Consider the following 23,420-nt stretch of genomic DNA (forward strand, 5'->3'; position numbering starts at 1 on the left):
TTTATACTGTGGTGCACTGCATTTGTGGTGCACTACTTATCTGAGTTTTGAGTAACGGCAGCGTTTTTCGGTAGTATAAAAAGAGATCCAAACCGTGTTGCGCTTCATTCTTCATTCAGTGGTAAAGGTGAAAGTTTGCGATTTGAAAATTCCACAAGTTCATCATGGGTCGCGGAAAGCACTGCACTTCAGAGGAGCGGAAACATATTCAGGGTTTGTATCGTGAGAACGTGCCTATCAAAACCATCTGCAAGGCGTTCGGCCGTTCGCGGACGTTTGTGGACAACGCCATTCGTAGCGAGGCTACGGGTCGTCCGCGAAAAACAACGGCTGACGTTGACGCGCAGATGTTTGAGATAATCAAGGCGGACCCTTTCAAAACTTGCAATCGTATTAAGCAGGAGCTTAGATTGCAAGTTTCGGCGAAAACGGTGTCGCGCCGTTTACACGCCGGTGGGTTCTGTGCCCGGAAACCACGAAAGGTTCGTAAGCTAATGCCGCACCACGTAGAAGCGCGCATTCGGTTTGCCGAAGAGCATTTAGCTGCATCCATCTTTTGGTGGAGCTAAATATTTTTTTCGGATGAGTCCAGAATCAATCTGGATGGTTCGGACGGCACTAAATACGTCTGGCGCCTTCCTAAACAGGCGTATCATCCAAAAATACTATAAAAACCCTAAAGCACGGAGGCGGCCACGTAATGGTGTGGGGTTGCTTCTCCTGGCACGGCCCGGGTCCTTTGTTCCGTATCAAAGGGACACTGAACTCGGAAGGGTATAGAAACATACTACGTCGTAAGATGTTGCCACACGCCCGACAAAAATTCGGAGACGAAGAGCATTTCATCTTTCAGCACGATAACGACTCAAAGCATACATCGCGATTAGTTAAATGTTTTTTGACAAACGAGGATGTGCAAGTTCTACCGTGGCCTGCGTTGAGTCCATACCTCAACCCGATTGAGAATCTGTGGTCAACTCTCAAGCGTCAGCTTAAGAACAAGCATGCACGTTCTGCCGATTCGCTATGGAGACGCTGCAAGGCTATGTGGAAACGCATAGACAGAAGCGAATGCCGTAACCTCATCGGCGATATGGCCCTACGCTGTGAGGAAGTGATAGCGAATAACGGTCAACACATTGACCGTTAGAATAAGTTTCCGCTCTGTGGAACACCGCAACACCACCTCCCAACAACCACTTAAACAGTCCTTTTCAGGGCTACCAAATATTTTCGACAAGAACTATGTTTTTCGGTCACAGAAAAAAGTTCCTATTTTTATGTCCACCAGTGTACCTGTACCTTTTAGTTTTTTAAACCCTATCTCTTATAAGAAGTAGTGGTATTTGAATTGAATATGAAAAAGGCGTTAGTGTAATGATAAGTAATGATAATTGTTATTTGTGAGTTCACTCAAATGTTATTATACTTTCTTCATGTTCAACATCTGCTATTATTTCAATTATTAACAATAAAATATGGCAAAATATTTTTTAAGTTATGGATCGTCTTTGTATTGAATGAGTGCAATTGATAGGTTTTGCATTATGATGATCAAGACCGTGACCAGCCTCTCGTGGTACCTTTGGTACCTCAGTTCTGTATAAAGGAGAGCGTAGAAGGGTATGGCTATATTAATTTCGGCGCTGCCATGCACTTTTCGGTGCAACGATAAGATAGAGTTAATGTTTTGCTTTTGATGATATGTTATTGTAATATAATTTGTTCGGCTATATATTTAGATGACATATTCAACTAGCGACATGACGGTGCAATTTGGAATAGGAAAAAATATTAATCATTCCGTATGCCCTAATGGCAGACAGTTGGTATCTATATAGGTTGGACGTAGTTCTATTCCCTCGCGCAGAACACACCAACCAGTGATTGACTAGCCGGTTTGGTGATACGAATATGTCTTGTAAACATTTATACATAACGTTAGCATGACCACGTATGTCGGCTATAGCGGAAATAAAGCATACCAATTATTTATTTGTTACGATATAAATAGGAAGAAAGTGCAACGCTGTGCGGTCCCGTGATACAGTCATCAATTCGTACGACCTAATAACATGCCTGTCATGGGTTCAAACCTCATACAGACCATCCCCCCATAGCAAAGATCAACTATCCGGCAGCGTGGTACTAAATCAGTTTCGAAAGCCTGTATAGGTCGACATGGTCGCGTCGTTAAGCCAAAAAGAAAGAAAGTGCTGCTTGTCGTGATGGATACGGTAAAAGTGCTTCCGTCTTAACAGAAGGTGTTCTATCATCTACCAAAATTGTTGTGTGAGAAATGGAACTAGCTTGCAAAAAGCTTTGGTCAGTCTGATTCATGAAAAAAATAAAATAAAATAAATATTGTAATAAATAATAAATAAATAAAATAAAATAAATAAATAATAACATAAATAAATAAATAAAAATAATTAAAATAAATAAATAAATAAAATAAAAATAAATCAAGTGGTCTTGAAATACGACACGGATGGTTGCGGAAGCTGAATGTGCAGCCGGTAATTTATTTTTAATATATTTTTTTAATCATTCGGTTTTGATTAATATTTTTTTGTTTTATTTTTATCTCATTGTAGGTAAGACAGCCATTCTAAAATGGTTCAAAATACTCCGTGAAATAAGCGCTGAATATGTGGAAACCCACCGACAACAGATCGGAGGCGAAGGGCTCACAGTGGAGATCGATGAGTCCGTCATTACCAAACGGAAGTACCACAGAGGACGGATCGCGGACAACAACCAGGTTTGGCTGGTCGGTGGTATTTGTCGGGAGACAAAGGAGATTTTTCTGGAGCTGGTTCAGAAACACGAAGCTGGCAACTTGCAGGGCATCATAATGAACAATGTGGCCCCTGGAACGACAATTGTGACGGATGGTTGGCATGCCTACATCGGATTGGACGGCAAAGGATACGAGCACGAGATGATCAACCATTCCGAAAATTTTGTCGACCCAAGCGATCCATTACAGGGTTTTCAATGATATTATTGACGTGTTCAGCGAGTTGTTGATTCGTTCGGGCATATAATTGACACATTCAGCGAGATATTGAATTGTTCGGAAGCAGGCGTTGACAAGTTCGGCGATACTATAGAGCTGTCACTTTCGTACCCCTTGGACTGCAGCTTGGATCATTCTCATCAGAAGGTAAACAAACGGTTTTCGGTAAAATATGATTGTTTTAACTAATTCATGAATTAAACAGCTTGGGGAATGATTATTAGCTACTTTTAGGACTTTCAGAATGAAAAATTGAACCCTGCGGCACAGTGTGTAAACAAAACAAATGACAACACTACAGAATTGCTGAACTTGTCAACGCCCGCTTACGAACAATTCAATATCTCGCTGAAAGTGTCAATTATATGCCCGAACGAATCAACAACTCGCTGAACATGTCAATAATATCATTGAAAACCCTGTAATACACACACAGACCATCGAGAATTTACAGGGTTTTCAATGATATTATTGACGTTTTCAGCGAGTTGTTGATTCGTTCGAGCATATAATTGACTCTTTCAGCGAGATATTGAATTGTTCGGAAGCAGGCGTTGACAAGTTCGGCGATACTATAGAGCTGTCACTTTCGTACCCCTTGGACTGCAGCTTGGATCTTTCCCATCAGAAGGTAAGCAAACAGTTTTCGAAAAAAATATGCTGGTTTTAACTAATGTATGTAATAAAAAGCTTGGGGAATGGCTATTTGCTAATAAAAGGACACCTAAGAATGAAAAATTACACGCTTCGGCACAGGGTGTAAACAAAACAATCGAGAGCTCAATAGTATCGTCGAACATGTCAACGCCTGCTTCCGAACAATTCAATATTTCGATGAAAGAGTCAATTATATGCCCGAACGAATCAACAACTCGCTGAACATGTCAATAATATCATTGAAAACCCTGTATGGCGCTGGGTCAAGCCCTTTTTAAGATCTAAAGGTACAAACCGCGGAGCATTAATAGAATAGCGGAATTTGGGGCAAGTGTGCCATACGGGGCAAGAGTGCCACCAAGCATTTTTCCTTGAAAACTTTAGTTTATTGATCAATTTTGTATACAGTTGGTTGCTTTCCAATGACTGGGTATACTGAGCCAAATTTCATATAGATCAATCGATATTTCCCATTGTTTTGAACTGATTTATGTTGAGTTTCAAAATTGAGCAGAATATTATAATTTTTTAATCCAATCAAATAAGCTCTCAAAAATCATGCGAACAATCAACCGAGAAAATATTTACACCACCGTATAGCTGAGAAAACGTGAAATTTTTTGTGCGGTTAGTTGAAAAAAAACTTTCTTTTTGTCACTGAAAAATTCAATTTCAAAAAAGTTACAACTTTTGGGGCAAATGTGCCATCTCTGTTTGGGGCAAGTGGATGGTTCGGACGGCACTAAATACGTCTGGCGCCTTCCTAAACAGGCGTATCATCCAAAAAATACTATAAAAACCCTAAAGCACGGAGGCGGCCACGTAATGGTGTGGGGTTGCTTCTCCTGGCACGGCCCGGGTCCTTTGTTCCGTATCAAAGGGACACTGAACTCGGAAGGGTATAGAAACATACTACGTCGTAAGATGTTGCCACACGCCCGACAAAAATTCGGAGACGAAGAGCATTTCATCTTTCAGCACGATAACGACTCAAAGCATACATCGCGATTAGTTAAATGTTTTTTGGCAAACGAGGATGTGCAAGTTCTACCGTGGCCTGCGTTGAGTCCAGACCTCAACCCGATTGAGAATCGGTTTAAGTTTAATTCAATTTAGTTTAATGATCAATTTTGTATACAGTTGGTTGCTTTCCAATGACTGGGTATACTGAGCCAAATTTCATATAGATCAATCGATATTTCCCATTGTTTTGAACTGATTTATGTTGAGTTTCAAAATTGAGCAGAATATTATAATTTTTTAATCCAATCAAATAAGCTCTCAAAAATCATGCGAACAATCAACCGAGAAAATATTTACACCACCGTATAGCTGAGAAAACGTGAAATTTTTTGTGCGGTTAGTTGAAAAAAACTTTCTTTTTGTCACTGAAAAATTCAATTTCAAAAAAGTTACAACTTTTGGGGCAAATTTGGGCCATCTCTGTTTGGGGCAAGTGGATGGTTCGGACGGCACTAAATACGTCTGGCGCCTTCCTAAACAGGCGTATCATCCAAAAAATACTATAAAAACCCTAAAGCACGGAGGCGGCCACGTAATGGTGTGGGGTTGCTTCTCCTGGCACGGCCCGGGTCCTTTGTTCCGTATCAAAGGGACACTGAACTCGGAAGGGTATAGAAACATACTACGTCGTAAGATGTTGCCACACGCCCGACAAAAATTCGGAGACGAAGAGCATTTCATCTTTCAGCACGATAACGACTCAAAGCATACATCGCGATTAGTTAAATGTTTTTTGGCAAACGAGGATGTGCAAGTTCTACCGTGGCCTGCGTTGAGTCCAGACCTCAACCCGATTGAGAATCGGTTTAAGTTTAATTCAATTTAGTTTAATGATCAATTTTGTATACAGTTGGTTGCTTTCCAATGACTGGGTATACTGAGCCAAATTTCATATAGATCAATCGATATTTCCCATTGTTTTGAACTGATTTATGTTGAGTTTCAAAATTGAGCAGAATATTATAATTTTTTAATCCAATCAAATAAGCTCTCAAAAATCATGCGAACAATCAACCGAGAAAATATTTACACCACCGTATAGCTGAGAAAACGTGAAATTTTTTGTGCGGTTAGTTGAATAAAACTTTCTTTTTGTCACTGAAAAATTCAATTTCAAAAAAGTTACAACTTTTGGGGCAAGTGTGCCATCTCTGTTTGGGGCAAGTGTGCCACCATCTTTCATAGGCGCGAGCTGTCAAAAATGTTAACATTGTTGTAGCGTGCTGCGGAATGGTGCGCTATTGTGAGCGGATTCCACACCAGAAAAACAGAACAGTAACAAACCATATTGTGGTACAGTTGGTGGTCAAAAAGGGTTCATTGGTGACTAAATACATGTAGGAATAAACACACTAGTGGTACAAACGTAATAATTTCCAATTATCTAAGAAATACGGTTATTTTAACCAGGTGGCCGTCTTGCCCCATACGAGTGGCACTCTTGCCCCATACGAGTGGCACTCTTGCCCCATAGCCCAAAAAACAACGTCTTTTTGGACCCTTTTTAAAACGCTTCAAAAACTGTTTTATTTGCACTTTTTTCAAGCGAAACTCATTTATAAGTGAGGAAATAGATGTAAAATGGTTATGAGATTTAAATCGGCTTTTGAAAAACACGTTTTAGTGAGTTATAACTTGAAATGCTTAAGGTGGTACACTTGCCCCAAGTTCCGCTATATACGCGAGTACCAGCTTAAGCGAGCCCAGCCCAACAATTTCCTTACCATCTTGCGTGCCATCCAATTAGTTCAGGAGTTTGAGTAAGTATTAACATATTGTTCTTCGTATTTTGAAACACTTTAAATTCATCGAGCTCTTTCTAGCTGGCTAGCTAATGCCAGGAAGCGGAAGTATTATTATGCAACCGCTATCTTGGAACTCCGAATCCTACCTCCTCGTGGTGCTAGCTGGAATGCGACGTCAATTGCTAACGATCGTATACTAACAGGATCGGGGGACTATGTTTTATTTTTATTTATTTATTTTTAATGTTTCTATATTTATTTCTCTCTACATATTTAGCCTTAACCTTTTATTATCATTGAAAAACATATGTATTTTACACGAACGTATTTTAAACAATAATTAATTGACAAAATGAACTAACTCTTAAAACTATCATCAGGACGATCACATGTTAGTACTAACCACTCCCCTTCGAACAGTCCTTTTCTATTCAGTTGGGCTCTTGTTCGTAAAACACTGACCTTCCGCAACAGTGCTTAGTGCCCGCTGTGGCCTGCGAGCTTTAAAATCTTCAATCGGTTTCTGATTGCTTTGGCTTCTTTTATATCGGATGCATGGACGTTAACTACAATGATGAAGACGATTACTTTGCATTGACACAAACAAATGAAATCCTTTATTCCCTAATTATAAATTAATTGCACGGGCCCGTTAGTCCTATTTGCCTTAGCTCAACCGCACGAATGAGAATACTCACTGCATGTGCGCTGTAGGTTAGATCTCCCTCTTTTTTTGCACTATCGCTCTCTCAACCACGCAAACAATGAGACCCCAAATGTTGAGTTATTCAGGCCGAGGGGTATGAGGACCACGCAAACAATGAGACCCCAAATGTTGAGTTATTCAGGTCGAGGGGTATGAGGAAGCTTGAGGAAGCAAGGAGAAACGCGCTGCGATGAGAGTTCGCATTCTGTTTTACACGCGCGCTTCACTAACACCAATACAAATACCGTGCTTTGACGAGCCGTCTGTGAATGTGTGTGTCTTCTTTCAGCGAGCTCAACAACTTCGAGCTGCTCGTCACATCGTGTTGTCTCGCTTACACTACAGCATCGAACCATCGCTCCGTATGTCCCCCCTCCTACGCGTACAAAACAACCAGTACAGCGCGACGCTTTGCCGGAGATGGTTGTGCGCGTTTCGTTCTAAGTCCCGCGCGCAGTGTTTGTGCGTTGGTGCGCATTTCGTGCGCTGGTGTGTTTTGATAAAGTGTGAAGTGAACAGTGTGTACAGACGCACATGCAGTGCGTGCATCGACAGGTAAGAATTTGCTGAACAGAGGCAACGCAGATTGTCGACAAGTTTCCCGCAGCCTGGCTCGACCCGGTACTTTACAGTATGACGCCATTCGTGAGTATGAAGGATTCTAAATGTGTTGTGAAAGTGTAATTTATGTTTCAATAAAGTATTTAATGTAACCAAAAATGACCGTGTTTGTGTTTGTTGTTAGAATAAGTGCGTATTTGCGATCGTGGCAATGAATGAAAGAAAACGAGAAACGAAAGAAACAAATATCTTTGGATGTGTTGGTAGCATGATTGGAAAGAACACAACACATTGAGAACTGCAGAGCGCACCGTGCGTTCCGGGTGGGGTGAGGGGGAAGGCTCGTTCTAGGGTGTAACTCATTCCTCTAAGAGTAACTGCTAACGGGGGACGGTACTCAAATCACTCAAAAAATACACTCATTTTGCCGGACGGGTACGTATTTTGGATGAGCAGGGCGCTCGCGAGCTATCCTGTTCTTTTCTGCATGGATTTTGGATAGGCAGTGCGCTCGCGAGCTAGGCAGTTTTTTTCTGCATGGATTTTGGATAGGCAGTGCGCTCCCGAGCTACACTGATCTTCTCGCTACGTATTTTGGACAAGCAGTGCGCTTGCAAGCCAGGCTGTTTTTTTCTGTGTGTTTTGCACATACGATGCGCTCGCGCTCTACGATGTTTTATATGTGTGTTTTGAATAGGCAGTGTGGGTCGACGACAGTAGCTTGTAAGGTTTTTTTTTTTTTTTTTTTTTTTTTTTTTTTTTTTTTTTTTAAAACGTTAATTTGAGTATTAGCTTTAACCACAATAAAAATATTTGATTTTTTTACATGCGACTATTTACATTCCGTATAAGCCCAACAGTATTATAGATTTTGATTATTTTTTTCTCGGGGCAACTAGTTTTAAACGAGCTTTTTTTATATTTTTCTATGCGAGCGGGCGAATCATATTTTTCTGAAATGAAGAGCGGCGAGCGCCCGCTCTCTAATGGGAGCGAGCGAACCTTAAGGCCGGGCTACATTGATCGTACTCTATGGTGTAATTTTGATTTTCACTAGCGCATCTGGCGGCGACTGACCGAAGCATTTTGCCAAACAATTTGGAGCCGCTTCAGAAAATACGTTATTTTTCCATGTTTTTTACTTTAATTGGACTGGAAAAGCTTTGTAATTGATAGATAAATATGTTTTACAAGTATTTCAGCAGTTTTTGCATCAAAAACGGTGAAAAAACTGATTAATTTTGAAATCCAACACGACCATTCCCCCGACGACTAAAAAAAGCTTCCACCAGCCGCCGCCAGATGCGCTAGTGAAAATCAAAATTACACCAGAGAGTACGATCAATGTAGCCCGGCCTTTATGATTCCCGCTCTTCTTGCCCATGTCTAGTTGGAATACTCAAGCAGGACAAGCTGCGTAAAGCAGAATTGGCGCAATGGAAGTTTGCGCAACACGAAGCCTTCCCAGATGAGGTGACGGAACTGAGCAAGACACTTGGAGGCTCGGACGAACGGCACGGGAATGTCTGCAAATCCAGTCCTATCTATAAAAAGTGGCCCTTCATGGACGAAGAAGGTGTACTAAGGATGAGAGGACGGATCGGTGCATCAATCTACGCTACCTTTGCAGCTAAGTACCCAGTTTTACTTCCCAAATATAGTCACCTTACGTTCCTTATTGTAGGTTGGTACCACTACCAGTATCGACATGCAAACAGGAGACAGTAGTGAACGAAATACGCCAATGCTTTGACATCCTCAATCTACGAGCATTAGTAAAGAAGGTGGCCGATGCATGCCCGTACTGCCGAGTGATGAGAAGGTATCCGAAGCCGCCACCGATGGCTTCCCTCCCAAAAATGCGCCTGGCAGCCTTCACCAACCCGTTTACCTACACCGGAGTGGATTATTTCGGTCCAGTACTAGTGCGTGTTGGTCGAGATAATGCAAATCGTTGGATAGCACTCTTCACGTGCTTAACAGTGAGGGCAGTGCACTTAGAAGTAGTTTATTTTCTGAGTACAGAATAATGTGTATTATGGCAGTAAAGCGATTCATTGCTAGAAGACGCACGCCCATAGAGTTTTGGTCTGACAACGCGACTTGCTTTCAAGGAACTAGCAACGAAATTAAAGAAGGGATCAGTAGCGCACTTCCAGTTACATTTATAAGCCAAACAACTAACTGGATATTTATACCACCTGCAACACCACACATGGGTGGCGCATGGGAAAGAATCGTTAGGTCAGTCAAAACGGCAATCAGTACAGTAATAGACACAACGCGGAAGCCAGATGATGAAACGTTAGAAACAATATTGTTAGAAGCTGAAGCAATGATAAACGCCAGACCCTTAACGTATATTCCGCTTGAATCAGCCGATGAAGAGGCGTTAACACCAAACCACTTCCTGTTAGGCAACTCGAACGGAACAAAAAAAAAATACTTTCACCTGAAGTAGAGCAGAAAGCAACACTCAGGAGTAGTTGGAAACTAGCGAGGTATATTACCGAACAGTTTTGGCAAAGGTGGCTTAAGGAATACCTCCCGGTCATTACAAAAAGCAGTAAATGGTTCAAAGAAGTCGAAAATTTGAAGATAGGAGATCTTGTGATCATAATAGGAACTACACCAAAAGACCAATGGACCAGAGGGAAAATAGTAAAGTTCACACCAGGAAAAGATGGGATAGTTAGAGAGGCTTTACCCAAGTAGCAGAGCCGAAGTTGTTGAGAGATTTTGCTGTGTGCCAAAGCGAGAGGCCCTGTCTTCTCTCTCTAGATTTTGGACGGCAAACCGCCGCCCGTGCAGAGGTGTGTGCGTGTGACAAAAAATTATGGATGAAATACGGGGGAAGCGGGGTTTGAAGTCTTTCGTTCGTCACACACACATGCATCTACCAGCGGATATCGCTGGACCGAGTCTTCCCATCTCTCTCGATCCAACATGATTTTTCTGCTATCGCGCTCATCCGGGTGTTAGGCATCCTCAGTCTGTCCAGAACTTTCCCTGTGGAAGGATGTACTGAAGTGAGGTGCGATTTCTTGTGCGACGTACTTTGCTCATTTACGTTTTGTGCCGTGTTCCTTCTTCCTCAGTTATGGAATGATTTATCCTAGCAAATTGTTGAGGTAAGTTTCTTGCTGTGTGCTTGTGCAGGTACATTCAACTAACCCTTGGCGTCTAAAAAGTTACAGGTGTGTACGCTATTTATCAATGACTACCTGCTAGCCTCGTCAACAATCTTCAAAGTGAGCGACGGAAAGAAAATGTTTTCCAGTTTTAAAATATTAAGGTAAGTGTTGATCTAATGCTCTACGCTAAACTCTCCATAGTAATACATACTACTTACATTCATTATTGCTTCATTCAGCCCCCGGTGAGGACGTCATTACTTAACAGAAGCCGGTTCAACACGCGCAGCTCCTGTTCATGACGTCATCACGAAACTGAAGCCAGCTGAACACGCGCAGCACGGATGGTACCCCGAGTGCAGTAGGAGGAAGGAAGAACGAGAGGAGGAAGAACGGTAAATTTGGAAGGGGGAAAGCGTTCTGCCGTCTACACAGCGGGAGTATGCCAAAACACATGTGGGAAGGGAGAGGGATATTATTCAATAAACAGCATGCGAATGTGTGCATAAAGCAAATGTGAACAGCCTCATCATTTCTATAAGCAATCCGAAAAAGGGGGTGGAGCAAACACATTGGTATGCGCGAGCGGCTGAAGAAACCAGAACGTTTAGATGTGTGCGTGACGGATGGTTCGGGCGCCTGTGGCGAAGCTCTCGACATGCCTGCAAACGAGAGCTTTGTGGAGAGCTTTGTAGGGAGCCCAGATTACACAGGCCGCCGTCGGTTTTTGCGTCCTTGGGTAGTGCGCACGTCGAACGGTCTACAACGACGATCAGCGAGCAGGCTTACTGTTTTGGATGTCTTGCAGTAGGTGAACCCAACCAATAAAAGCTCCTTCGCACCAGTAGGGAGAGTTCACGGGAGGGGGTATGTTGCGACGAAACCGTTCGACACCCTTGGCGTTTGAACACCCCTGACGAGACGAAAGTCTTCTCCAAACGGGGGAAGCTATCCAACCAGCGAGGAGTAAGGAGCAGATACAAAGCCGTAAGAGTAACACGGATTAATAAGTAAGCGTTAATATTCAGATAAGTAAAGGGACGAGAAAAGTAAGTGAAAAAGTGAAATCAAACGTGATCGTGTAGATTATAATATGTTTGAAATATAGTTTCAGGACCGTGTCAAAGGCGGTTAGCGAAAATTCATCCCAACAAAAAAAAAAACAAAAAACAAAAAACAAAAAACAAAAAACAAAAAACAAAAAACAAAAAACAAAAAACAAAAAACAAAAAACAAAAAACAAAAAACAAAAAACAAAAAACAAAAAACAAAAAACAAAAAACAAAAAACAAAAAACAAAAAACAAAAAACAAAAAACAAAAAACAAAAAACAAAAAACAAAAAACAAAAAACAAAAAACAAAAAACAAAAAACAAAAAACAAAAAACAAAAAACAAAAAACAAAAATTCCTTGAATCGAGGAACATTCATTTCATTAAACGAGAAATTAATAATTACAATTACAATTACAATTACAGTTAGTTGAATGTACCTATTGAAGCACTCACGAGGATAACAAAGTTACCTTTAAAAAAATACGAGGATAAATCACAAGTGAAGCAGAAGGAAAATTGCGCGAAGGATACGTAGTCGAGGAAAGAAGGAGGACATAAAAAATGACACATCACTCCAGCATATCTTTTAGTAGAGAAACTTCTGGACAAACTGACTATCCCTTACACCCGGATGAGCGGGATAACAGAAAAAATAGGGCAGATCGAGATCGATGGGTAGATGGACCAGCGGAATCCACATGAAGATGCATGTGAGCGTGTTGAAAGATACAGGTTTCCTCTTCACCTGTATTTCGTTATGCATTAATTTTTTGTCATGCTAATCAAGCGGCGTTTTGCCGTCCAAAATCTAGTTGAAAAGACATGCTCTCTCGTTTTGGCACATAGGAAAGTTTTCCAATAACTTCCTTTTGTTGATTGGGTAAAGGACAACTACAGTTGATGAACGATGGAAACGTAAAATTATGTTTTATTTCATTAACAGTTTATAATTCAAAACTAATTTATTTGAATGGATAACCCAATACGTTTTACTTTCAGTTGCTGTATATACGTTAGGGCCGGTCTGGTGGTACAGTTGTCAATTCGTACGCCTTAACAATATGCCTGTCATGGGTTCAAGCCCCGAATAGACCGTGCCCCCATGCGTAGGACTGACTATCCTGCTATGGTAACAAGAAGTCACTGAAAACCAAGCTCATGTCACTAGTGGGTACAGGCAGGCCTTGACCGACAACGGTTGTTGTGCCAGAGAAGAAGAATATACGTTATGAATCCATTAAAAAATATAACACAAAAAAAAAATCATAATTGTAACTACTTAGGCGCAATATCTCACATTAGTACGGTTTCTACTCACATCTAGTACATTCTGTTTATTGCAAAAAAATCATTTCTTTATTATTACGCTTTATATTCCATTGCCATTCAGATTTGAAAACAAATGGCTATTATCCAAAACAAACCGCTTTATAACCTAAAAAAGAAAGAAAAAGTTTTTCTATTTTATTTCAGGAGGAAGTATATCTTATACAATATATCACGAAATAATGAAACTTACCCAATTTGAAGCTACTGCTTTATTTCCTAAATTTACCATCATATGCAATAGAAGATACAAATTAAAAGCTATGTAAAACATACCGAACAAAACTGGAACAAACGCAAGAAATTTGTCTGTGTTAATATGTCTGTGTTAATGTTAAATCATTCAAGCATTGATTAACTTACCAACGCCAAAGATCATCAAAGGTGTTAAATTTACTTGCTCTAAATTGGCCACAATAAAATAAAGGTTTATACCAATAACAGTAAAACTGAGTGTGATAGAGATAATTTTTTCAAGTCTGCAAAAGGGAAAGGTATACAAATATGTTATATCATAATTAACAACATAAGGTGTAATATATAAGCTTACCTGCCATTCACAAAGTCTGCTTTCATCAATGCTATTGATATATAGAAAAGAGATAGCAATCATTAAGTAAAGATATATTACATGTTCGAGACGGATAATTCGTAGTGGAATCGTGGAAAAAACAGAGTGCGACTCCGTATCAAAATCGAATTTGATTCCGCAACAAAGATACAGAATCCGATTGTGTCTGATTGTCTCCAATCTGGAATCTTCCTTCCCGATCAGTCCCCCCTCCCCCGATATTTATGTTATAAAAAATTTCTCATACGAGCTCAATCGACGTTTTATCGTGAACTCAATGAGTCCGATGCATGCCCAAACCTCTCCCCACTCAAAATAGCCAGAGTCACTTCGAATCGGATCAATTCGACTAAGCCCGGAATCGGATCAATCCGACTCCTAAAAAAACGGACCCATAACTATTACATATTTGGAAAATATTATTCATAAAACAACATACCTAAACTTGAAGAAAAGGCGACTGTAGGTATCGCAGCGAATGGAAGCTGTAAAGCCATCACGGCATTCAATATATCGTTCATTTTAGTTAAATCTTCCAATCTACTGAAGAAAGCAACATAAAACGCAGGCATGATTGCCACTGTTCTGGTGAACAATACACGCTTCCAACGTGCCCATTGCAGGTTAAGAAAACCCTGTAAAATAATGTCGTGTCAGATTAATAAATTCTTTGTACGATCACCAAGTTTACCTCCATAGCAAATTGTCCTGCGTATGTGCCAGTCATAGTAGAACTTTGTCCAGCTGCTAGTATACCAATAGCCCACACGTACATCGATAGTCCACCATAAAAACATCCAAGTACTAATCCGCCTTTATAAATGTTGATATCGGCTGTATAATTATTTGCTATAAATGCAGATATAATGTCATCCGCAAATGATGAATTACTGCAAGCGTCAATCTATAAAGTTATTTGAAATTTTATAACTGCATCATGTAGTGGGTACTAAATTATCAACTACTGCTTATATTTTTTACTAAGTTTTAAAGCACTCGCCTTTTGAAAGTTTAGTAGCAGTCTACTTACCACGTCTTGATTAGTCTTTCCATACACATCATGAGCGAACACGGACACAACAAACACGTTAATGACAAAGGATACAGCAAGGGCAATCGATGCTTCTATAAAGTAATAACGATTTGCCTTTTTCACTTCTTTAACATTGTTTCGATTGATTGTACGAGACTAAAAAGAAAAGAAAAAACTCTACCATTATTTCAAATCTTTGGTCGGGCAGCACTGAATCTATATGTTTTACCTTTACAAGCGCTGAATGTAAATATAAGTTGTGCGGCATGATAACGGCACCGATTATACCCACAGCCTGCAGCAGTGTACCGGGGCGGTAATCAGAAGACCAAGGAAGGAACATTCCTTCAATTACATTGATTTGCGGTATATCAGTAACGATGTACTATGGCACAAAAAAAATCATGTGATTTATGTTTTACGTATGTTCCATTTTCTTTTATACGTTTTGAAAAATGATTACCTGATAACCAAACGATACAGCCATTGTAGTGATCAAAAATCCAAACAATAGTTCCAGGCGTCTCAGTTTGTACTTATCCAAAAACAAGAAGGAAAGTGTATCTAATACAGTTATCAAAACCCCTATGTATAATGGTATTCTAGAAAAAAAACAAAATTTGTTATTATTATTTTATTTGATAATTATCAATAGTTTATCGTTAGAGGTTTACAATTGTTGTTCTTCTCTTCTTCTTCGGCACTATAATTGATGCCGGTCAAGGCCTGCCTGTGCCCACGAGTGAAGTGGGCTTGGCTTTCAGTGACTTTTTGTTACCATAGCAGAATAGTCAGTCCTACGTATGGGGACACGGTATATTCGTTGCTTGAACCCTTGACGGACATGTTGTTCTTACAACTACATGTTGTTACATTTCGAGGAATAGCGTAGCGGCGTACTAGTTCTGTTGGAAGTGTTATAGCAATGGTTCACCGATACAGGGTGGATCCGAATCATCTAGAAGGTTAACATAGGCTCTCCATCCCCTACTCCTACTCACTACGACTCCGTCGTACAGAACGCTAATATGTCGCTCAATTATCCAAACTTGAGTATACGGGGAAACACAAGCCCTTGGGCGGATGGGTTGCATGGATAAATTGAGTGGTGAGGTAGATGATTGATCCTCATGACTCTACTTGAGAGTGACTGTTCTCCATGTTAAGTTTGATTAAGATGTGGTGCTCAGCGCCATCTACATGTGAAACGCCATAGTTTAATTAATAATTCACCTAACTATATTATGCTACGTTATAGCGTTACTATAAGTTACTGTAGGTGTATATGAGTGCCAGGCTGAACGGACGCGAGGATCTGAATAAATACAATTTAAATTCTCAACTATACCTGGAGTATTACATTGGTGTCCTCGACGTGATTTCGCGTAAAAAGTGTGTAAGTGCAAAGTGCAGCTTAACCTTTATTTCTATAACCACCTACCCGGGTATGTTTTGCTTATTCTTTTTATGATAACTTTCTATTGGATTATCGAATCGATGCAAAAAAATAGAATGCCTAGAGAAACATGTTTTGCAAAAGTGGTAAAAAATTCAGAATTTTTCAATTTTTTAAAATGTGCTTTAAAAAATAAAATCAACTTTTACCCCTTACTTCTATAACCACCTACCCGGGTAGGTAATACATACAATAAAGGATTTTGGTTTCGATTAGTCGCTAATTTTGTAATGATATGTATAGCAATGCATGTAGTTATATTTATAGAATCTATTCAAAAAGTTTTCTAGCTCTTAATATTCTTCAAAAGTCACATAGATTGAAATGATTGCCCCGACAGTCGGGAAGACATGGCGGTGTATTAGTGTCAGTTGAACTAATTGCTATGCATTCAATTTATGTAACTAAAAGCCATATTTCATAAATTTATAAACTAAAAAGAAGTATTGTTATTATAGCTACATAGAATAAGTTAAATAAGACATTTTTTGACTAATAAAAATACAAATTCCCTTATATAATGTATTACCTACCCGGGTAGGTGGTCATAAAGATGAGGGTGTATTTTTGGTCATAGAAACGAAGGTTAACAGAGGAAATCGCCCCGAAATAGTGAACGCAGAAGCAAACTAGATTTTTAACCTCACTGGGCGTCCCCTAACGTAAAGCACAGCATCGTACTCACACCGAACACACGTTCGCCATCGCTGCCCGTTGTGCGACGGAAGAAATCATGGTGTTCGGAGAATTTTCTCATGCCTTCTTTTTCCCTCCTACGGCAAATTTGTCAAGCAGCTCGTCGAGCTACCCGTCCCTGGCTCCGCTTCATACCCTTCGCCTAAGCGTGCTGTGACAGGTATGGATGTGTTGGGGCGTCAGACCAAGGATAATGTAGTTTGAAGGTTGATTTTTATCGCTTTTGCTGGGCGACATTGTGGGAGACATATGTCACTCTCTACATACAAATTTCATTACCCCGCACCAGCCCTCCCCGATTTTTATACCGGAGCCCCCAGAACAGTTATGTCAAATAGTGAAATGTAATTTTGCTCTGAACAAATTCACCTTGTCATGAATCCCTGTCAGCCGTCGTCCGTGCTTTTTCCCTCCATAGCGCTATCTCTTTCTCACGTGTGGTCGCTCTTGAGTTGCTGTGGCGCTTAAAAAGACCGTTAACAAACATTGCGGCGATGAAGTTGCATTTTCACGTACAAATAAGTGTTGGGAAAAATGAATCTCAGAAGGGATTCGAATCCCAATCGTTGGGATTCGAATCTTCGAATCCCAATCCCAATCCCAATATCGTATAGCGGTTTATTCTAGTTTGCAGCGGGGGTCCCTACGAATTAGATAAAGCTGGAATAAAAGGTCGTTCTGTTTTATTCCAAATTATTTAACTTTTCAGTACTTACACCATAATTAGTACAGGTCCGTGAGATACGTGGATCTTTATTCAATATCAAATATCACCGGCACCCACCGTCTGATGACAGCTCCCCAGTACGCTTGCAACATTCCCCTAATCGATTGCAAAACTCCCCTAAGTGATTGCAAGCATCCACAGCTTGCATGCAATATTCCCCTACCGATTTGCAACATTCCCCTAAGTGATTGAACTATTCCCTTATATGATTCGAAACCCTGTATGAAATACCATATAATTTCCGTATTGATCGAACGTGAAATACCATTTGAAAAGGTTTAAAACTGTTTATTCAGTACAAACATCTCAAATAATTAATAGAACAGAACGTAAGCGTGAGTGAGTCGTCGCGTGTGTGAGTGTGTGTTGTACACTCTCGATAACTCATTTTTTTTGCTCTTTTCTGGAACCCACATGTTCTACATTTTTCTGACTCTAAGCAACCCACGTAGCGTTTTGAATCGCTAGGGGGACCTCCTCTAATTTCAATCGCAATAAGAATCCCAATCGCAATCGCAATCAGAATCAGTATCCCAATCGAATCGCAAACGAATCCCAATCACAATCCCAATCGAATCCCAAACGAATCCCAGTCGAAATCGAATCGCAATCCCAATCCTAATCAGAATCCCAATCGAATCCCAAACGAATCCCAATCCCAATCGAATCGCAATCCCAATCCCAATGAGAATCCCAATCGAATCGCAAACGAATCCCAATCCCAATCGAATTGCAATTAAATCCCAATTGCTAAGGAATCTTTTAGGGATTCAAATCCTACAAACGGGATCTGATCCGATCGCATCTTTCTAGGGATTGAATCTTCGAATCTTCAGAATCCTTTATCTCCTAACAGTAGTACAAATGACTAAGCTTTTGCTGTCGTATGTAGTAGATTACACAGATATGCTGAGCCTTCTGCGCATGGGTGTGAGTGAGCGTGTGTGTGCAACACTTTCGCCAAAGTGTTTTCTTCTGGCATGTTATGATCCATCGGTCAAAGAAAGGAAGGTGTTCATGACAGTGGTGGATTGGGGGAATCGGGGGCCCTAGGAGGAAAGACGAGTTGAGGCCCCTGTAAATGGTAGCTGATGACCGGGAGGAAAGGATACTGGCACACAGCTGTTGGGAGATTGAACAGTATACTTAAATTGTCAGCGGAGGGAGGGAGGTGGGGTGGGCTTCGGCCATGGGATCCCTACGATCATCGGTCACAGGCCCTAAAACTATTGCCGGCATGAGGAGGGTGGGGGGGGGGCAAATGGTTCTCCAGCCACGGGACCCTAACGAACATCTTTCCGGGGGCCGTTGTCGCTAATACTCTGTCCAATTGTAGACATACGGCATACTACAGACTAGAGATCTTCGGCGATCGCCTAGTCCGCCTACCGTTAGGTCCGCCGCTTGTTGATGACGGTGTTTTTTTTTAACGTGGAGGTGCATCCTTCCCCCTGCCTGCGTATGCATCGAGCAGGAGACAGTTTGGCAGTATGCAAGTTGCACGTTGGATAGGAGCGGTTCCGCGGCACCGTCATCATTCCTCGCATCTGCATGCCCGTCATGGGTTCTAACCGCGTATGAACCGTCTGACGTAGCAAGGGCTGACTATCCGGCAACCTGGTACTCAAGTCCTGAAAAGACCTGCACGGTCGCGTAGGCCGTAATGACAAGAATAATAATAAGCAAAGAAACTTGAAGTGCCATCCGTATCGGGGACGACTTTATCTTGACTTTGTTGCTGCTGGGTCTACCGCCGTGGCGTGACAAATGCACGGAATACACTTGACCAAAGGACATGAACCTACCGAGCTGTACCCATTCCAAGGCATTGCCGGTCGCACGGCGTCATGATACCGACACTAAGCCAACAAGCCGCCAGATTCTGGACGGACAGGAGCAGCACCATACGCGCACCGTAATAAACAAATCCAGAATCCTCTTTAGTATGTATTCAATTTAGGTTTTGTTTCCTCTTGCGTCCGCTAGCTGAATTAGAAATAAATGTGCAACATATCACACGCACTTTTGCTTCGATCGTGTGTCTTTTTAATACCCCCAGCATCAGAGCCGGTCGCAAAAATGGTAGTGCCAACGGTTGTGTTGTCTCACAGGTAGCGAGATCGAAAATGCATGGACTTTGTAGCTCGCACACACACACACACACACACACACACATACACACACACACACACACACACACATACACACACACACACACACACACACACACACACACACACACACACACACACACACACACACACACACACACACACACACACACACACACACACACACACACACACACACACACACACACACATGAGCACGCACCCAAGAAAGCGCACACGCGAGCACGCACCCCTCACCAACCCCCCCTCCCCTTCCGCATCCGATCGATTACGGCTACCTTATCGGTAGAACGGCTGGTTTAGCTATCCTGCAGTGCATCCTCATCCCTAGCGCCGGGCGGGGTGGGGGATCGCGTCATGATAAAGTGAACGGTCACTTTCCCCGCGCTGTGTGTGTGTGCGTGTGTGTGTCGAGACCCGAAAACTCGAGACAAATTTCGGAACATTTAAAAACAAAATTTTATAGCTACTATAAACTGTGCTACATGATGCTTACAAGGGCGTTGAAGCATCAAACATGTTCAAATTTAAAAAAAATAGTTTAGTGTTTGACGTTCTCCTACGCTTGTTTTAAATAGGCTTCTTCACCCTCGATTGTCACGGGCATCGAATGGTCTCATCAGCAGCGGAAAAAATAAAATAAGCCATCAATACACCGATAACACTTTGAATCCCAATCCAGCTTCTCCCACAGCGTCTCAAGGTCGCACACAAATTAATAAATGCTAACACCCACCAATAACAATACACAACCGCAATGCACATATAAGTATCAACGCATACACCACAACAACCAATCAGCTGGCGACGGAAGGCACGGGCTGAAGCTGAAGCGCAAGTAAGGCAAGGCAGGGTGAGGTAGGAAGAAGAAGCGGACGAAAAAATGGGCGCCTATATTTAAAAAAAAATTACCGTTTTTTGCTCCGCCGCCTAAAATAGTTCGTCCTTTTCGCCAAAAAAAGATGCTAAACCTGCGCAGATTTTTCCCCATTTCTTGCGCAGGAAACTGCATGAATTTGCGCAGCAGGTAGCGGGGACGTTCCTGCTCGCTTATTCGATCGGTTTCGGCGGAAAGCGAACTAAAAACCGAGTTCAAAAACTGATCGATTTTGTAGTGCGGGCGGTGTTAAGTGCGGTTTACACTAGCGTTGAATATCCATATAATAAATTCGAGCAGTTTACGATCTCGCATGAGGCCTCGCAATCGCAATAGCTTTATAGCGCCAGTGACCACGGATGAAAGCGGGTTTTAAGGATAAACACTTTTTTCGGCCATAGTTTTAGCAGTTAGAATTAGAACATTTCTTACAGCGTAAATTATGTTGTTGGAGACTTAAAATGATATTTTTTTTTCTTGCAAATGCAAAGAGGATGTTAGTAATCATTTCAACGAATCACTGTATAGAAAAAAGATTCTTTAAATAAAAAAATAAAAAAGCTTAAAGTAAAATAAATGTCGAGCAGGACGGACATACTTTTCGCAAACTTCGTCATGTTCAGCTGAAAGCCTTGCGGTTTACGATGCTGTCACAAACATCCCAAGTGACAAAGCAGAGATGGTATGTTGGGCAGAGGTATTTGCACAATAAATGAATAATTACAGAGCGTTCACAATACAAAATAATAGGATCGAGTTTATTCACGTCTTAAAGCTGATGATAGTTCAAAGCAAGTGAGAGAAAAAGGAAGAAGATAATGATGCGCACTTTAGGCGCGTCACACCGCATTGTTTATCTGTCAAACAGATGATGTTGGCAGCTCTGTTACGGCAATCAGGATTATGGCAAATATCAGTTGATGTTTCAATATGGTATACTTTAATTATTTAATACTAATAATAATGAATACTAAAACCGATATGCAATTTCGCTTTGGCAAATTTGCAGATTTACGTTCCAAAACAAGCACATATGCTTGCTTAGATAATAGTAATATAAGATACAGCTCACATTTTTGTTTACTGAAGTTTTCCGTTCAGCTTGCAAGTGTTAACGACATTTTTCGTTACGGTGTTTTTTACGGTCTGTCTGGCATATACTGTATCTATTCTATGCTATTCTATTTATATATACAGAGGAGCGCCGTTTTCCCGGGTTTTTAGAGACCCGACCTCGCCCGGGTACTCGAATAACATGGATAGTAAATCAAAGTATATTTTTTATTACAAATTCTGGAGTTTTTTTTTAATTTGTATTTTTGTTTGGTAAAAACTAGCCAGCTTTTATTAACTTCATGCTTTTCTAAAAAGAATATTTAAAATGTGTTATGAATTAGAGCGATTTTTGCTATGACAATATGCTCTTAAATCTGTGTTTTTCAAATATCTTCCTCAGCACTCAATGTCACTTTTGTATTGAACTGTCACTTTTCAACAGTACGAATAAACGAAGAGCCGGATAAAAGGTATCCGGATAAACGGCGGTCCACTGCACGAGATTTGTATTAGAGATCAATTTAAGTTAATAAAAGAAAATAATTTTGGTCCATTCTGTAAACCGTTGCTTTACAAAAGATTATGTGCAAAATGTGTAATTATCATTGTTTTATTTCCCTTCCCCTTCCCCCTACGCGACGATTGAATCGAAATAGAGAACAAATTTACAGCCCAGGGCAAAACACTGTATGGGGTACGTCAATGATATGAACACATAAACGTCAATAATATTAACACATAAAAAGTAATGTTAACTCAACCACCTATATTTACAATTTATGATACTAAATCGTCATCTAATACTATGTTGGGTAAAACTAGGTTTTCTAGTAATACTAGTTTTGGATAACATTTCCCGGGTCAAATTGCATGAAACGCCAATTTTGTTTAAATTTTGTCACACGAGCTTGTATCCTAACGCACACATTTGAATCCGCCAACCGCGAACAGTCATTGGCGCCAGAATCAATTTGTATGACATCCACTTGTGAGAGAAAGACAACAACAGGTATACGCGACGCGAGCGAGCTAACTTGATCCTCTCACTATGCAAGTTGGCACTCGCGAGCCAGTATGTTTTTTTTTCTGCATGAATTTTGGATAGGCATTCCCAAATCAGCTCAGCTCAGCTTTGACAGTTGTCAACATAGCGTGTCTACTGCTATCGCTCCGCATTTATCCGCTATTTTATTGGTGTAATCTGGTTTTGCTATAATCAACACAAGTTTTAGTGTGTCCATAAGTGTAGTCTCGTGACCCTGCCATCGTGTTCCTGACGAAAACCACCGTGTTCGCGATATATTTGGCTTTTATTTGTGGCCCCTTCGACGTTCATCTGCAGCGGCATCTAAAATGGAGGATGTGTGTTATGCATGTTCTGAAGCACTGGGCCCGGTTGAAGGGTCAATTACGTGCCTATATTGTGAGGGTACATACCAACTGGCGTGCACTAAGGTGCCTATATCGGTCATCGACGAAGTGAAACGGATGGCTTCCCTGCACTGGAGTTGCATTGGGTGTACTAACGCCATCGGGAATCCGCGTAGCAAGGCGATCAATGCGTAGCATGGGTATGCAGGTTGGGTTTCAGGCAGCCCTCACAGCTGCTGTTGATGCCATGAAGGCTAGCTTGGTCCCACCGG

The 23,420-nt window shown here is 41.1% G+C and overlaps 1 protein-coding gene and 2 long non-coding RNA genes across 6 annotated transcripts in view; 1 reads left to right on the plus strand and 2 right to left on the minus strand.

The window, feature by feature from the left end:
* Positions 1-7,035: 7,035 nt before the first annotated feature.
* On the minus strand, positions 7,036-10,895 carry LOC125907501 (uncharacterized). Its single transcript, XR_007452721.1, has 2 exons — positions 10,785-10,895; positions 7,036-10,723 (listed from the first exon to the last, which is right to left on the minus strand). It is a non-coding gene; the product is annotated as an uncharacterized LOC125907501 (long non-coding RNA).
* A 32-nt stretch (positions 10,896-10,927) lies between these two features.
* On the plus strand, positions 10,928-11,363 carry LOC125907497 (uncharacterized). Its single transcript, XR_007452716.1, has 2 exons — positions 10,928-11,009; positions 11,088-11,363. It is a non-coding gene; the product is annotated as an uncharacterized LOC125907497 (long non-coding RNA).
* A 1,441-nt stretch (positions 11,364-12,804) lies between these two features.
* Positions 12,805-23,420, minus strand: part of LOC120955073 (protein Malvolio) — a 76,960-nt gene continuing 66,344 nt past the window's right edge. For 3 of the 4 annotated variants that reach the window (XM_049610068.1, XM_049610070.1, XM_049610069.1), the window contains 9 exons: positions 15,297-15,435; positions 15,063-15,218; positions 14,831-14,989; positions 14,492-14,704; positions 14,240-14,435; positions 13,780-13,810; positions 13,593-13,708; positions 13,423-13,514; positions 12,805-13,338 (listed from right to left, as the gene is read on the minus strand). In XM_049610068.1, the coding sequence (XP_049466025.1) occupies positions 13,273-13,338; positions 13,423-13,514; positions 13,593-13,708; positions 13,780-13,810; positions 14,240-14,435; positions 14,492-14,704; positions 14,831-14,989; positions 15,063-15,218; positions 15,297-15,435 (1,168 nt within the window). In that variant the 3' untranslated portion in view covers positions 12,805-13,272. The remainder of the gene's footprint in view (positions 13,339-13,422; positions 13,515-13,592; positions 13,709-13,779; positions 13,811-14,239; positions 14,436-14,491; positions 14,705-14,830; positions 14,990-15,062; positions 15,219-15,296; positions 15,436-23,420) is intronic. The other variant, XR_007452696.1, reaches the window with a different exon arrangement.

The sequence above is a fragment of the Anopheles coluzzii genome, chromosome 3 (assembly GCF_943734685.1).
Source record: "Anopheles coluzzii chromosome 3, AcolN3, whole genome shotgun sequence".
NCBI classification, from domain to species: domain Eukaryota; kingdom Metazoa; phylum Arthropoda; class Insecta; order Diptera; family Culicidae; genus Anopheles; species Anopheles coluzzii.